This window comes from Daucus carota, chromosome 6, assembly GCF_001625215.2.
Source record: "Daucus carota subsp. sativus chromosome 6, DH1 v3.0, whole genome shotgun sequence".
Classification (NCBI taxonomy): Eukaryota; Viridiplantae; Streptophyta; class Magnoliopsida; order Apiales; family Apiaceae; genus Daucus; species Daucus carota.
This window is the reverse complement of record NC_030386.2, coordinates 27,543,724-27,560,191: the sequence shown is the minus strand read 5'-3', so window position 1 is coordinate 27,560,191 and position 16,468 is coordinate 27,543,724. Positions and strand designations below refer to the sequence as shown.

General features: G+C 38.0%; 4 protein-coding genes across 6 annotated transcripts; 3 read left to right on the top strand and 1 right to left on the bottom strand.

Moving 5' to 3' along the window:
* Positions 1-760: 760 nt before the first annotated feature.
* Positions 761-3,740, bottom strand: LOC108227987 (inositol polyphosphate multikinase beta). 3 transcript variants are annotated; one of them, XM_064079637.1, is made up of 3 exons: positions 3,326-3,714; positions 2,484-2,518; positions 761-2,100 (listed from the first exon to the last, which is right to left on the bottom strand). In XM_064079637.1, the coding sequence occupies exon 3, from the start codon at positions 2,013-2,015 to the stop codon at positions 1,167-1,169; it is 849 nt and encodes a 282-aa protein (XP_063935707.1). In that variant the 5' UTR covers positions 2,016-2,100; positions 2,484-2,518; positions 3,326-3,714; the 3' UTR covers positions 761-1,166. The 3 variants fall into 3 exon arrangements, with proteins under 3 accessions (XP_063935707.1, XP_017258908.1, XP_017258910.1); XM_017403419.2 differs by lacking the exon at positions 2,484-2,518 and having other exon boundaries at positions 3,326-3,740; XM_017403421.2 differs by lacking the exon at positions 2,484-2,518 and having other exon boundaries at positions 761-2,095.
* A 585-nt stretch (positions 3,741-4,325) lies between these two features.
* LOC108226909 (ribonuclease TUDOR 2) lies at positions 4,326-7,712 on the top strand. Its single transcript, XM_064079051.1, has 12 exons — positions 4,326-4,702; positions 4,805-4,879; positions 4,975-5,082; positions 5,172-5,285; positions 5,363-5,569; positions 5,652-5,834; positions 5,923-6,030; positions 6,137-6,307; positions 6,386-6,448; positions 6,530-6,727; positions 6,824-7,188; positions 7,307-7,712. Exons 1-11 carry the CDS (start codon positions 4,547-4,549, stop codon positions 7,070-7,072), a joined length of 1,632 nt encoding a protein of 543 aa, XP_063935121.1. The 5' UTR covers positions 4,326-4,546; the 3' UTR covers positions 7,073-7,188; positions 7,307-7,712.
* A 189-nt stretch (positions 7,713-7,901) lies between these two features.
* LOC108226184 (subtilisin-like protease SBT3) lies at positions 7,902-10,469 on the top strand. The gene has a single exon (XM_017401127.2). It carries the CDS (start codon positions 8,057-8,059, stop codon positions 10,355-10,357), a length of 2,301 nt encoding a protein of 766 aa, XP_017256616.2. The 5' UTR covers positions 7,902-8,056; the 3' UTR covers positions 10,358-10,469.
* A 1,079-nt stretch (positions 10,470-11,548) lies between these two features.
* LOC108226183 (subtilisin-like protease SBT3) lies at positions 11,549-14,242 on the top strand. The gene has a single exon (XM_017401126.2). It carries the CDS (start codon positions 11,703-11,705, stop codon positions 14,001-14,003), a length of 2,301 nt encoding a protein of 766 aa, XP_017256615.1. The 5' UTR covers positions 11,549-11,702; the 3' UTR covers positions 14,004-14,242.
* Positions 14,243-16,468: the final 2,226 nt, after the last annotated feature.

The following is a 16,468-nucleotide window of genomic DNA, read 5'->3' as shown; positions in this document are numbered from 1 at the left end:
AATCAAAATATAGAAAAATTATCAAATTTTGTGCTTATTGTGTGCCCATGGGCACACACTAGAAAAACCGAAAGATTTTTTGTAAAAAAGGTTCCGACTCGTGAACTACATTATTCTTCTAATCACGCATTCCAAATATGTGACAAAGTTATGGGCTTACCTAATCGGAGTGCCAGACAACCTCCACGATCAAGCCCAGTAAAAGTTGCTGAACAAGGACCATTGTTTTTAACTTATTTTTGGTGAAAAGAATATCTGTTAGGAGCCCTGAATTCTGCAATAGGTATGAGTTTCGTTCGGCCTTCCATATTCTCTTTTGCTTGTAATTTCTTCTTTCATTTTCACGATGGAATTGTCCGATTATAGCCCAACCCGAAAGAGTTTTACAAGCTGCATTGCCCTTTGATCTTTTTAATAGATTGTGGGTATTTGGGTGGGGCATTTAAGCCCTGCTTCTGGAGTTTTAAGTTAAAAGCACTTATTCGTACCGTTTGTATAAAAAGTCGAGAAGCACTTATAAAAAATTAGGATTCCTAATTTTTGTTTCATGACTTCTACTTTTTTTTCAAACACTTTAATCACTTATAAATCTTAACTAACTTCTACTTATTTTTTTTTACTTTAAGTAAGAAGCACTTATTTTAAGCTGACTCAAACGGCCCCATTATCTTCATGGACCAGAATCAAGTGTTACTTCTCGCAATCACATATGCTTTCTTATATCATGTGTACGTCATATTATATGTGTACTGAGAGGGCGTGCCATCTAACAATATCAGCAGTTAAACAAAATATAAGACTTAAAACAACAAACGGACCTCCCCAGAAAGTAATTTTAATGTAGCTGATTTCCCCTCTTTTGCAATGAGAAGGGAGAGGGGTGGGGGAGGGGTCCTGAGGGGATAAGGTATAAGTTACAAATATTACTTGGGGATTGCCCCTAATCATACCAGAACTACAGGACATTGCAGTGCAGAATGATTGCTTTGTGTTGCAGCATCAATAATGCAGCAGCAAGTAACAAGGCTATATTGAAAATCCAAAAGTGCTTTTTTTTCCTAGAGAAGCTGATTGATACAGATAATCCCTGAAAACGAGTACAGATGACTGTACCGGCAGATGTAGGTGCTGAAAAGCTTCTGCATGAAGATTTGGAGCATTACTGTTCAAGCACTTGGTGTGTCAATTATTTCCCTGATAAACTTTATCAAGGAGCACAACCCGCCCAAGAAGTTGTGATCAATGACTCCACAGCCATCCAAAACATGTGCAAAATCTATAAGCTTAATTTCTGCATTAGACTTTTTCCCTTCCAACATTGAGCCCTTCTCATACATAAAAAGAATTGAGCAAGAATAAAAGTGGAAAACAGTTTGCTCTTCAAACCATGCTTTGAGTTGTAGTAGTTGTGCCAGAATCCCGGTTGAACCACCATATACAATAGAAGCTAGAGAGCAATCAGGTTGCACACTTGATTCAGCAGACACATTTGAAGAAACAAATTTCCTTAATACTAACCTTACATCATCCGCAGTCAAACTCTTAATGTACTTCTTCTCAGGTTTCCACGAAGCAGATTCTTCGCCACCATTTACTTGTAATCCGGATATCCTGAATCCTAAAGGTAGGCTGGTGGATCCCCTATCTTTCTGCAGACATTTTTGGATATAATCTTCAGGAGATTCTGGAGGCCAGGTTCTAGACCCAATCTTGATGTCCATAATAGAAGGATTGACACGACCCGAAACAAGATCTTGCAATATGAGGTGAGGATGCTTGCCAGATCCATCTGAGGCTTCTAAAAGCTGAGTGCCATAGAAGATAGGGAAAAAATTGCGAATGTGATCTGGGATCGTTGTGTTTGAACAAAACTTTTCATAGAAGGCCACCTCTTGGGATCCACGTTCACCACTTTGGAGAGGCTTGTAGAAGCGTCCTAGCTCATCAACAAGGGGGCCAAGCTTCCCATCACGGGCTTGGTGTCCTGCAACTTGATGACTTGGTGCCTTGAACATCTTCAGAACCTCACAACTAAAACAACGATACCAAATCTCTTTTACCCCCACTACAGCCTTCAATTTTAGAGAACTTGAGCCTATACTGCAATTCAAGAGCATATTACTTTGTTACTAAAGAATGTCACAACAATGAAGAATAAAGCTAGTTAATTAAGGCTTGGGAGAGACGAGAAGATTTTAAAGAGAAAGAGAGAGCAAGCACGATGCACAATCTCTTCTGTAGTTATTGACCAAACAAAGAGAAGAACATACATCTGACAGAAAGACATGCTAAACACTCAGCACTGCTTCTGCAGAAATTTTACAAAAATTGAAAATCTTTGTCTAAAAATCAAAAGGAAGGCCTCAATCCCCAGCCACCAGATATTGAAAAAAGAGAAAGGTGAACAAATTGTCATAAAAACGTGGTATAACTCCATCTGACAGGCAGTGGCATGATACAGATGAAAGATGTTAGAAACCTACCAAACTGAATGCAGATTTTGTAGTAAGTCTCCACTCTCCAGGAAGATTTGAAACAAATCCGTTGACAAGTGAAGAAATATTAGCATGCTAGTGAAAAAACAAATAGATTCTGTAATCCTAATCTAATTTCCACTACGCAGTGCATATATTCCATTTTCCAAAATATCAGGGGTTAGCATCAATACACAAATCCAGAGTGCAATTCACAGTTCACCTAGACAAGATCCCCAATCCTCTCTAGTTTGTTATAAGATTTCTCTTTTCATCATTCCTACTCCATCAAACTCTAAACATAATTTCTAAGAACTAAATATTCAGCTTATATAAATGCAGATGTGAAAATATGCATAGATTATATAGTTGCCCATCAATCTAGTAACTAGTAACCCGTCACCTAATTTCACAAAACATTCTCCATACACATTGCTTTAGTGAATCAAAATCAAGCATACGAAAAGAGCAGCACGGATCATAAATCACAACAAAGATACACAAACCGATAAAAACCTGCTCCCAATACATTAAGATACTAAAAATAAGTCGTCTAACATGGTATCATATCTCGGGTGTGCCCTTAAATTCTCAAATTTTATTTACGATACTATAATCTGTTCTCATATCAAGTGAGGGCTCCTAGTGAGCAACTACTGAGCTCAATTACTCATCCAACAAATCGCCTTCAAGAGGTATACAATACATTGGAAAAGCAAAAGGGTACACAAATTTCAACATAACAGTACTGATTAGACCTTAATTATGTAAAAATGTACAGCAAGTATCTGAAACAATTAAGTAGATATACAGCTACACACCCAAAATTAAACGAAAAAATCGAAGATTACCTGCAAGGAGTTGTGAGGCAATTGAACAAACACTTGGTTGGCGAGGATGAATCTCAAGCCTTTCTGTATATTAAAATTACAAGAGAACTTAGAATGAACTTCAATAATGCATCAACTCCTGAAAATAAATAAAAGAAGGATTGTGTTGTGGGTTTTGGTTTTAAACGTTTAAAACCACTTCACTTCAGGTAGCTTTCAAATTCAAGGTCCACTGGATGGGCCCAACCCAACCTCGTAGTTGGTAACAATCTGATTATTTTATCCGAATAGCAACTTTTTATAATTATCGGGAGCATCACCAAATTTTCAGAAAGTGTGAATGGGAATATATCCTGCGATTCGGCCACCTTTTTTGGTGGATCGGACTGTCCCAACTCTAATATCCAAATCGAATCATTCCTCTCGTAAAAAATTACTATAAAATAAATAAATAATCCTGATCTCCGATAAAAGTTTATTTGTTTTTTCGATTCCCGTAGTAACGGAGAACATGAATTTCGTGAAAATTACTAAATAATGCATGCTCCTGATCCATGAAAACAAGGAACTCAAAATGATGGTAATTGAAACTCGGCTGACTGGCTGGTGCCATCTTCTTCTATCCAGGTTCTGAGGAGGACAACATCGATTTAGCATCACATTCTTGATTGGCAAATTACTTTTAAGAATTAAATAATAATACAGAATGCGAAAATAATAATACTAATTTAACCAATATTTATATTATTTAATTTTTTTATATCATTCGATTTTTAACCCGACATTTGTAAATGTCTATATCCGTCCGATTATTGATTAATGAGCTGGTAGAATAGGTCAGATATTGATTTACAAGTTCTGCAAGCTGATCGGTTCATTTTTATGTATTTATGAATATTAGATTTAATTAAACCTAAGCGATTCTTAAGGCACAAGTAGTTTTACTTGGTCTTCAAGTAACATCTTCTATATATATGAAATAAATCACCACCAATTAAAACTTAACCCTACTGAGCTAGTCTGCTGCAGGGACTAAAACTACCTGTTTCTATTCTGTCTTGCTTGTGAGATTTTCTGTTGCATGTGTACACATAAATTCATATATAGCTAGCTTAACTACTCGAATAGGTATTACTCTGAGATTTATATGCAATGAAATTGTATTAACTAACTGAGATAAGTTATTTATCACTATATGTACATGCATGAATTGATTTTTGCAGAGGTTTGTTTAGCTAGCCTATGGCATCGAGGGTGAAAGCCAAAACATGGATGAGAGGAAGAGTGAAAGGTGTTGTATCCGGAGACACTTTGGTGATCATGAGAATTACTAGCACCCCATTTGAGATAGCCCCTGAGAAAACCATAACTCTGTCTTCGCTTATGGCTCCCAGATTGGTAACCACTGAGTGTTTCTTGTACTACTCTTTTTGTTTTTAGACTGCTAATTTGTAGGATAAAACATATGCCTTACTCGGGCTATCCTTGTTTAATCTGTAGGCTCGCCAAGATCGTCCTGATGAGCCATTTGCATGGCAAAGCAGAGAGTTTCTAAGAGATCTCTGCATAGGAAAGGTCAGTTAATTAATTTATTATTGAATATAAGCTTGCTTTAATCTTGTTGAGAAGAGGTACTAAATATTCAAACTCAATTTTCCCCTATACTACAGGAGGTTGTTTTCCAGGTAGATTACGTATCCAAAGGCCGAGAATTTGGCACTGTTTGTCTTGACGGTCAGTTTGTTGCATACCTGGTTGTTGCAGAAGGCTGGGCCAAGGTCTGCACATTTTACATGTAATAATGAATCCGAATGACATCACAAAATTTAACGTCAGTTTAATTGCATTAGCTGAATCTGTTGTGCAGGTCTGGGAGGTAAGGGAGCAAGAGAGATATAAAGGCGAATTTAGTCCTCATTTAAATGTACTCTTGCAATATCAAGAGCAAGCAAAGAGGAAATGTGTTGGTCGTTGGAACAAGGTTAGTTTGAACAAGGGGTAGCACTTTATGATGTAATTTACTTTCCTGACCTCTAATTTTCCGATGGATGCTTGCAGGCACCAGGTGCCTCTCGACATGCTGTCAGAAACCTCCCTCCTTCTGCAATTGGCGATCCTAAAAACCTGGACACCAAGGCCCTTCTAGTTAAATACAAAGGCAAGTCCTTGGAAGCGTTTGTTGAGTATGTTCGTGATGGAAGCACTATTCGTGTTTATTTGCTTCCAGGCTATCAGTTTGTCCAGGTGTTTGTTGCTGGAATTCAGGTAAAATTTAAGCTTGATTTTCATTTGCTTAGACATATCTTCTCCATATTTATGTGTCGGCTACTTATTTTTCTCTGACCAGGCACCGTCAATGGGGAAAAGGATTGTTGAACCTGAAAAGGCATCCTCTGAAGAAAACAAAAAAACTTCTAATGGATCAGCACAGAAAATACCTGTTTCATCAGCATCCGTAACTAGATCTGCTCCAGATCCATTTGGCAAGGAAAGCAAGCATTTTACAGAGATTCATATTTTACATAGATATGTAAGTGATGTTTAGAGTACTAATAGTTGCTACATTCGTTGTATAACTGAAACATCTTAAACACTCTTATATTTGCTTTATTTCATAGGTAAGCATTGTCCTTGAAGGTTTTGATGAATATAGCAACCTGATTGGATCAGTCTACTATGAAGAAGGTGAACAGCCCAAGGACTTGGCTGAGCAGCTTCTTAAAAATGTAAGTTTTATTTAGTAAACTGATATTAGTGGTGGTAAATGTAATTCATGGTCTCTTCCTTATTGTGAAATGCTTCTGAAAGATATTTCTTTCCTCTCTCGTTCAGGGTTTAGCTAAATTTGTTAAGTGGAGTGCTAGTATGTTGCCTGATGATGACAAGAAAATGTTAAAATCCTTGGAACTTGAAGCAAAGAGAAGCCGATTGAGAATGTGGACCAGCTACATTCACCCGCCTAGTAATTTCATCGCAATTCAGGACCAGAATTTCACTGGAAAGGTTAGAAAACCCTACCTTCTAAACTACTCATACTTGTGTTGTAGACTTCAACATTTTATCTTATACGTTGTACTGCAGATATGGGAGAAAGAAGTTTCTAATGGTCGAGCTATTAAGAAAAGAGAGAAAGAAGAGATTCAGGTGATTAAGTTCTTTGATCAATACTCATTTAGGTTCTTCACGAGTATGATTTTCTTGTGTCTTACTCGTTTGATCTTTCAGGTAGTGGTTACAGAAGTCCTTAGTGGTGGAAAGTTTTACGTCCAAGCAACCGGAACTCAGGAAGTGGCCTCTATTCAGCAGGAACTTGCTTCTTTGAAGCTGCAAGAAGCTCATGTGATAGATGGTTCCTTCAATCCTAAGAAGGGCGACCTCGTGCTTGCAAGGTTCAGCCGAGATAATTCCTGGTACAGAGCAATGGTGAGGGAAGCATTTTAATATAGGAACTCTCTTTCTACGCTATTTGTGATATCTAAAACCTTACCAAACCTGATCCTATTTCTATTTCATGTAAAGATTGTGAATTCTCCTGGTGGTGCCATCGGATCTTCAGAAGATAAATTTGAAGTGTTTTACATCGATTATGGAAATCAAGAAATGGTTGAATACAGTCAGCTGCGACCTCTGGATTCTTCTATTTCATCATCTCCAGGCCTGGCTCAACTATGCAGTCTTGCTTATGTCACGGTTCCCAGAGTGGAAGAGGATTACGGGAAGGAAGCAGCCTTAAGCCTTAAGTACTGGGGAAGGAGTTCAAAGCCATAATAGAGGATAAACACACTTTAGGTGGAAAAGGTAAAGGACCAGGCACTGGGACTATTCATATCGTAACTTTGGGTGATACAGAAGCTGAATTAAGTATCAATGCTGTCATGTTGAAGGTATGAATTTCATCTCTTATGCTATTCATTCTTCTATTCATGGTCCTTATTGTTGTGTACCTCCAAAATTTATTCAAACTTCAAATGAACTAAAAAGTATTATGTGCTATTTTTGCAGGAAGGGTTTGCTAGACTCGTTAAGAGATGGGGTCCTGCAGAAAGAAAACAGACAATTGACAAGTTAGAAAAATACCAGAGAGAAGCAAAATTAAAGAGATTAGGTATGTGGGAGTAGGGAGATAACATTTCAGATAACGACGACAAAAAGCCTCCTGCTGGGAAAGCCGGTGGCAAGCTTTAGTACACATATTTGCAGCCAAAGTAAAAGAGGTGAAAAAAGAATCAAGATGATATGTGAGTTTTGGGCATTATAGAGAGTTCTTATATCGAGCCCAAAAGATGCCAAGTAGACTTTCATTTTGTAAGTAGATTGAAAAAAGATGAAGTAAAATGGAATGATATGCTTTAATAAAATATATATTGAACTTACTGTATTCATGGATAATTATTATCTATAAATTGGATCGTTTGATGCTGCATTCTCAAGTTCTGTAATATGCTGTTGTTTTATAAGCAGGCAAGTCACTGTCGGGTATCCAGAAACTATTGTTTAGAACTATCAGAGCAGCATAAGATCCTGTAATGTTGTAAAATACAATGAGTTCACCTAAGATTCTCAGCAGCTAGTTGGTTTGATCACCATCTCATTGCAAAGCCCTCCAGTTGTCTTATTTCTTAGATACAGTGATCAAGGCTTTGGAAAGAGGCCATTTCAGTATCAGACTGTGGACTATATATATGAGACTTCAGGTCCTTAGAACCAGTACATACAAGATTGTAAACTGATTCAGTCGTACGCTTTCTAATAATGGAAGGCTTAACAGGGACCAGGTCACTGTTCCTACTTCCATTAGTACTCTTTGTTTCAATGGTTGTCTTATCCTCAGCATCAGAAGATTATAAAACCTACATCATCCACATGGACAAGTCGATGATGCCAGCGCCATTCACAACACATCATAGCTGGTATATGTCCGTGCTCTCATCTCTTGAAGAAGATGGCATTTCTCCAACACATCTATATACCTACAATCATGTCATGGATGGGTTTAGTGCAGTTCTTTCACAAAAACATGTCAAGCAACTGCAGGGAATGCCTGGTCATCTTGCCGCATTTAATGAAACATTTGGACATCGCCACACAACTCATACCCCAAAATTTTTAGGCCTGAAGAAACATGTTGGACTGTGGCCAACTTCTGGATTCGGTGATGATATGATTATAGGCATAATTGACACAGGGATATGGCCAGAGAGTAGAAGTTTTGATGACCATGGTATGCCCCCAATCCCCTCTCGCTGGCGTGGTGCCTGTGAAACTGGTGTTCAGTTCAACTCTTCAAACTGTAACAATAAACTTATTGGAGCGCGTTCTTTCAGTAAAGGGATGAAGAGGGAAATGAACATATCAAATACTGATGACTATGATTCTCCGAGGGATTTTGAGGGACATGGGACACATACATCGTCAACTGCAGCTGGAAACAGCGTGCCATTTGCTGATTACTTTGGTCATGCAAAAGGAACAGCTAGTGGTATTGCTCCGAAGGCTAGGCTGGCCATGTATAAAGTGTTGTTCTCTAATGGCACATATGATGCAGCTGCAAGTGACACATTGGCTGGAATGGATCAAGCCATTGAAGATGGTGTAGATCTCATGTCCTTGTCTTTAGGCTTTATTGATACACCTTTTTATGAAAATCCAATTGCATTGGGAGCTTTTGCAGCAATGGAGAAAGGTATTTTTGTAGCATGTTCTGCTGGCAATGGAGGTCCTCATGCATACACTATCCTCAATGGAGCTCCGTGGATCACAGCAGTTGGTGCTGGGACAGTAGACAGAGAATTCACAGCTGATGTAACGCTTAGTGAGGGCACTGTCCATGTAACTGGAAAATCAATATATCCTGAAAACTTGTTGGTATCCAGGGTCCCTATTTATTATGGACATGGAAACAGAAGCAAGGAAATTTGTGAAGAGTATTCTCTAGACCCTAAAGAGGTCGAAGGAAAGTACATATTCTGTGATTTTAACAGTGATTATGATTTGGTTGGGGATCCACTGTTTGAGATGAATAGAACTGGTGCTGCTGGTGCCATTGAAAGTTCAGATTCAGGGCCATTTTTAATGCCCCAGGATTTTAATATGCCATACGTGGTCATGATCCAAAAAGATGGTGACTTGATGAAGGACTACTTAATCAGGACTGATGATCCAACAGTGAGTATCAAGTACCAAGTAACTCTATTGGGCACCAAACCAGCACCTCAGGTGGCATATTTTTCTTCACGAGGTCCTGACATAAGGTCTCCGTGGATCCTAAAACCCGATATAATGGCACCAGGAGTTGATATATTGGCTGCATGGGCACCAAACAGAGGATCTGCGCTAATTGAAGATGATTATCTGCTTACAGATTATACACTCTTGTCCGGTACATCCATGTCCTCTCCCCATCTAGTAGGCATCGCTGCACTACTGAAAGCTTCACACCGGGACTGGAGCTCAGCTGCTATTAGATCTGCAATGATGACAACTGCTGATATATTTGACAACAGCAATGGTCCGATCATAGACATGACAACTGGAGTGGCTGGTACTCCGCTTGACTATGGCGCAGGACATGTCAACCCCAACAAGGCGATCGATCCAGGTCTTGTCTATGACATAAAACCAGAAGACTACATCAATTACCTTTGTGCCTTGAATTACACAAAAGATGAGATCCAGCTTATTTCACGAAGATCAGATATCTCCTGTGAAAATTCAAATCTTGATCTTAACTATCCTTCTTTCATAGTCATTCTCAACAACACTAATACTACTAGTTACACCTTCAAGAGAGTGCTGACTAACACGGTTAATACAACAGCTTCTTATCGAGCTATAGTGAGGACCCCTTCTACAGGGATGAGTGTCGTTGTTCAGCCATCAACAATCTCATTTTCAGGAAAGGACAGCATAGCAGAGTTTAGCCTGACAGTCAGCATTGATCTTAGTCCTAATCCAGAGAGTGATTACTTGGGTAACTACGGACATTTAAGCTGGAATGAGATTAATGGAAAGCATGTTGTGAGAAGCCCTATTGTTGCTGCAATAGCAGCATAACGAACGCTATCATATGCATAAAGAACACGGAAATTGTCAGTGTACATGAGGGGTCTTTTGAACCCTTTGCATGTTTAAAGTATATCAAATAAAACAAAAAATTTCATAATAATCATTCACGGAAATGGTAAATGTAATTGTAAGTGTTTAAAGCATGAGGCTAACGCCTGCATGCAGCTGGAATGAGCTTCAAGCTTATAACATACCAAATGGAAACAACATAGTCCTAAACAATGTTGAAGTGTGTTTTATATATACTTTTATAGATGTGAGGCAGGACAATGTTAAGTTGTGTTGTACGTGTAATTTTATAGATTTGTGCCATCGGAGAATACTAATGTTTTATGATATAGTTGTTGTACTATTTGTGCTACTGATAGATATCAACTCAAATTCTTTTATCTATAGTATTAAAAAAAACATATTTTAAATAGTTTATAAGAATTGTGGTGATCAATTCTCTTCTCTTACAGGAGAGTTTTCATGTGAAATGTATACCGTCAATCCAGGGAAACGCATAGAACTACCCAAGAATCCGGGAGAGACTTCCCTCAGTCCCTCTTATGTTTTTCTACTACGTATACTTGTATAGACGTCTACAACTACACTGTAACATGTCTAGATCTACGTAAGACACTGTCCTGGTTATGAATATATATATGAATCCTGGAACACTAAACATACAGTGATACTTTAAAACAGATTAAATACAAATTCTAAATGAAAGTTAAGTATGAACAGTGTTTAAAATTCAGTTAATTATCTACCTGTCATTGATATATATAGGTATGCTTTCATATGCTTCTTTTATAGATACTTGAGCACCATCTCCCTACTGCAGCTTAAGCACAACAGCAACCTGCAAAAGTGAACAATCAAAACAACAGCAACCTGCAAAAGTGAACAATCAAAAAATAAACAAATTACTTGATTCGCTTTCTCTATCTAAGGAGAGACCAAAACTTTAAATACCTCCTATTAATCAAAAATAATATTATCTATAAATTTGATCGTTTAATGCTGATTCTCATGTCCTGTAAGATACTGTTGTTTGATATGCAGGCAAGTCACTGTCGGGAATCTAGAATTATTATTTAGTACTAATGAGCAGCATAATATTCCGTCATTGTTGTAAAATACAACGAGTTCACCTAAGATTCTCAGCAGCTAGTTGGTTTAATCACCATCTTATTGTGAAGCCCTCCCGTCGTCATATTTCTTCAATATGCTGATCAAGCTTTGGGAAGAGGCCATTTCTGTATCAGTGGACTATATATATGAGACTTCAGGTCCTGAACCAGTACATACAAGATTGTGAATTGATTCAATCATACGCTCTCTAATAATGGAAGAATTAACAGTGACCAAGACACAGTTTATACTTCCATTAGTCCTCTTTGTTTCGATGGTTGCCTTATCCCCAGCATCAGAAGATTATAAAACCTACATCATCCACATGGACAAGTCGATGATGCCAGTGCCATTTACAACGCATCATAGCTGGTATATGTCCGCGCTCTCATCTCTTGAAGATGATGGCCTTTCTCCAACACATCTATATACCTACAATCACGTCATGGATGGGTTTAGTGCAGTTCTTTCCCAAAAACATGTCAAGCAATTGCAGGGAATGCCTGGTCATCTTGCCACATTTAATGAAACATTTGGGCATCGCCAGACAACTCATACCCCGAAATTTTTAGGCCTGCAGAAACATGCTGGACTGTGGCCAACTTCTGGATTCGGAGATGATATGATTATAGGCATACTTGACTCGGGGATATGGCCAGAAAGTAGAAGTTTTGATGATCATGGTATGCCTCCAGTACCCTCTCGCTGGCGTGGTGCCTGCGAAATTGGTGATGAGTTTAACTCCTCAAACTGTAACAAAAAACTTATTGGAGCACGTTCTTTCAGCAAAGGGATGAAGAAGGAAAGGAACATATCAAAAACTGATGACTATGATTCTCCTAGGGATTTTTGGGGACATGGCACGCATACGTCTTCCACTGCAGCTGGAAACCGTGTACCATTTGCTGATTACTTTGGTTATGCAAAAGGGACAGCTACTGGTATTGCTCCGAAGGCTAGGCTGGCCATGTATAAAGTGTTGTTCTTTAATGGCACATATAATGCAGCTGCAACTGACACATTGGCTGCAATGGATCAAGCTATTGAAGATGGTGTAGATCTCATGTCCTTGTCTTTGGCCTTTAATGAAACACCTTTTTACGAAAATCCAATTGCACTGGGAGCTTTTGCAGCAATGGAGAAAGGAATTTTTGTAGCATGTGCTGCTGGCAATGGAGGTCCTCATGGTTACACTGTCATCAATGGAGCTCCGTGGATCACGACAGTTGGTGCTGGGACAGTAGACAGAGAATTCGCTGCTGATGTAACGCTTGGTGAGGGCACTGTCCATGTAAATGGAAAATCAATATATCCTGAAAACTTGTTGGTATCCAGAGTACCTATTTATTATGGACATGGAAATAGAAGCAAGGAAATTTGCGAAGAGTACTCTTTAGACCCTAAAGAGGTCGAAGGAAAGTACATCTTCTGTGATTTTACTAGTGGTGATGATTTGGTTGGGGATCCACTGTTTGAGATGAACAGAACTGGTGCTGCTGGCGCCATTGAAAGTTCAGATTTTGGGAAATTTTTAATGCCCCAGGATTTTAATTCGCAGTACGTGGTCATGATCCAAAAAGATGGTGACTTGATGAAGGACTACTTAATCAGGACAGATGATCCAACAGTGAGCATCAAGTACCAAGTAACTCTATTGGGCACCAAACCAGCACCTCAGGTGGCATTCTTTTCTTCACGAGGTCCTGACATAAGCTCTCCCTGGATCCTAAAACCCGATATATTGGCACCAGGAGTCGATATATTGGCTGCATGGCCACCAAACAGAGGATCTGCGCTAGTTGAAGATGATTATCTGCTCACAGATTATACACTCTTGTCCGGTACATCCATGTCCACTCCCCATCTAGTAGGCATCGCTGCACTACTGAAAGCTTCACACCCGGACTGGAGCTCAGCTGCTATTAGATCTGCAATGATGACAACTGCTGACATCTCTGACAACAGCAACGGTCCCATCATAGACATGAGATTCGGATTAGCTGCTTGTCCACTTGACTATGGTGCAGGACATGTGAACCCCAACAAGGCCATGGATCCAGGTCTTGTCTATGACACAAAACCAGAAGACTACATCAATTACCTCTGTGCCATGAATTACACAAGAGATGAGATCAGGCTCATCACACGAAGATCAGATACCTCGTGTGAAAATTCAAATCTTGATCTAAACTATCCTTCTTTCATAGTCATTCTCAACAACACTAATACTACTAGCTACACCTTCAAGAGAGTTCTGACTAACACGCTTAATACAACGGTTTCTTATCGAGCTATAGTGAGGACCCCGTCTACAGGGATGAGTGTCGTTGTGCAGCCATCAACAATCTCATTTTCCGGAAAGTACAGCATAGCAGAGTTTAGCATGACAGTGAGCATTGATCTTAGTCCTAATCCAGAGAATGATCAGTTGGGTAACTTCGGATTTTTAAGCTGGAATGAGATTAATGGAAAGCATGTTGTGAGAAGCCCTATTGTTTCTGCAATGGCAGCATAACACAATCAAGCTATCATATGCATAAAGAACACAGCAATTGTCAGTGTACATGAGGATTGTTTTCAACCCTTTGCATGTTTTAGTATACGAAATAAAAAAACCCGAAATTTCATAATAATCATTCACGGAAATGTAACGGTTAAGTGTTAAGAGCTGGAAAGAAGTCAAGAACTGTGAGTTTATATCATATCAAATGTATCCCAATGTTGTATGATCTGTGCTACCGAGTACCGACCAGGCGACCAATATCAACTTAAGCGCTACTAACAAATAGTATTAAAAATATATTTTAAACAATTTATGTTGATGATTTTATTCTATTTTGTATATTTACATTCAAGCACTAAATTATGAAAAGTTCAAATTTTAATTTATCATAATTATAAGATATTGACAAAATTTGAAACTATCGTGTATGGTGATCTATTTTCTTCACTTGAGAGATGTTAAATCCCGTCATTGAAAGCTTTTTTTTTTTGTGATCTATTTTGTTTACTTACAGATGTTATATCCCATTATGACAAATCATCCTTCTACCTGTATCGAAACCAGTATAATATTTTCATGCCCCTGAATCATACTATACTGTCAGCCTCAGAGTATCGAGATAGAGAACAGGATGGGAGAGATTGAATAATAATAATATATAATACTATATTTTCCTTTATATATATTGTTGAGAACACAATATATATTTTAGAAAGAGTGAGTTCCACTGAATGAGACTACACCAAGTCTCTGCCAAGACTTATAAAACATAGATTACTTGATACAAAAAGAAGGGAACATAATCTTGAGATGCTGCTTTAGTTGCAAAAGCTTCTAACGCGTGTTAGAAAGGAATCTCAAGACGAAAAATCCAGAACATTGCATTTATCAACAACTGATGTTAAAGAATGACAAGCTTTGTCCATCAAAAGGATGATTGGAACAAATCAGCTCATCTTCAACATCAAGATTCTCTCAATAATCTCAATGGTGGCCTCTACGAATAGGTTATTTATTAAGATTAAAAAACAGCATCATTGCATATGATCAACACACACTCACAAATACATATATGATTGTATATTCTGGATTTCTGGTGGTTCACCGATGCACAGCTCAGAAATTATATCTTTGACGTAATTATTTTATCAATAGTTCGATGTTTACATATCATACTATGAACTATTCAAACTTTCACTCTATTCATGTCATAATATCTTTTATGAATTTTTATAACTCCTAATTTTTACACCGGAGGATTCATCACATCCAAGCAGTTAAATCTCTGCTAATTTTCACCTAAATATGAACCTACACAGGGCATATAATAATATGAATATAGATAGACAATATCCTCTCTAGACAGATCTTCTCTTATCTATTTTGTACTCTTATCAACTGCTTTAACAACTCTTTTCCCTAAGTTTACATCTTTTGACTTGGCACATAGTGTCCACTTCCAGATTACTTTTGACACTACCCCTTCCTCCACAATATAGTTTAATGCTTAGTTTATCTTTAGTTCTCTAAATGGAACAATTAATCTTATAATAATACTACTCTCTCTATATAATCAATGTTAATCATGTCAGATGAAGAATATATATATTGATAGTGGTACCTAAGTATGACCTATTATGAGAATAATGCCAAGGGGGCCACTGAAATTGGAATCTTTCATAAGTTGATTATGATCTGTTTCTTTCTATATGTAATTATCATAATACCAACGGAGATATGACTAGATAGTTAAGGAGACATAAGCTCATTATATAAGCTCAGGCTCTGAAGAAACAACATTAAGTGCTTGCAGGCGAAAAGATGTGGAGGAAAAAGAGAAAGAAGAAGATCATGACAGCGTTAAGGGCAAATACTCTGGCACGAGGACATCATTAGTAGCCTAAGATGAAGAGGGTACTAGTAGTCTTCGACCAGAGGAATATATTGCACAAAAACGCAGAGATGCAGGGGCTTCCCCAAGTGGGAAGCTCACTAAGGCAAGTCATATAGAGGCAAAGGGAAGGTCATGCCTTTCTTCCAGTTTTCTTTTTCAGAAATAAGTTTAGTACTGTTTTGTTTGTCATTAACATACATATAGTCATTATATATGTATGATTTATGGCAACAGTTTTAGGATACTCTTCATAACGGTCTTGTGAGATCATGGTTGATTGTGGAAGTTATTTTTCTATGTTTTATATATTCAAGCTAGGGGAACGCTCCTTGTGATCCTACAACTATCAGATTATCATCTTTGTGAACTAATTTGCATTACTTGGTTTGTGAAATTGTGTCTATGGTTTAAATCTTATCATTTCCTTCAACCATAATTTTTATGTTTTTTTTTAATTATGTATCCTGGAACACATTTACAACTGCCCAAGACACTGTCCTCAGTCCTGCATGAGTAGATAAAGTCTTTCGATCATAATTCTTATGTTTTTCTATTATGTATTCACGTCTACAACCACCCAAGA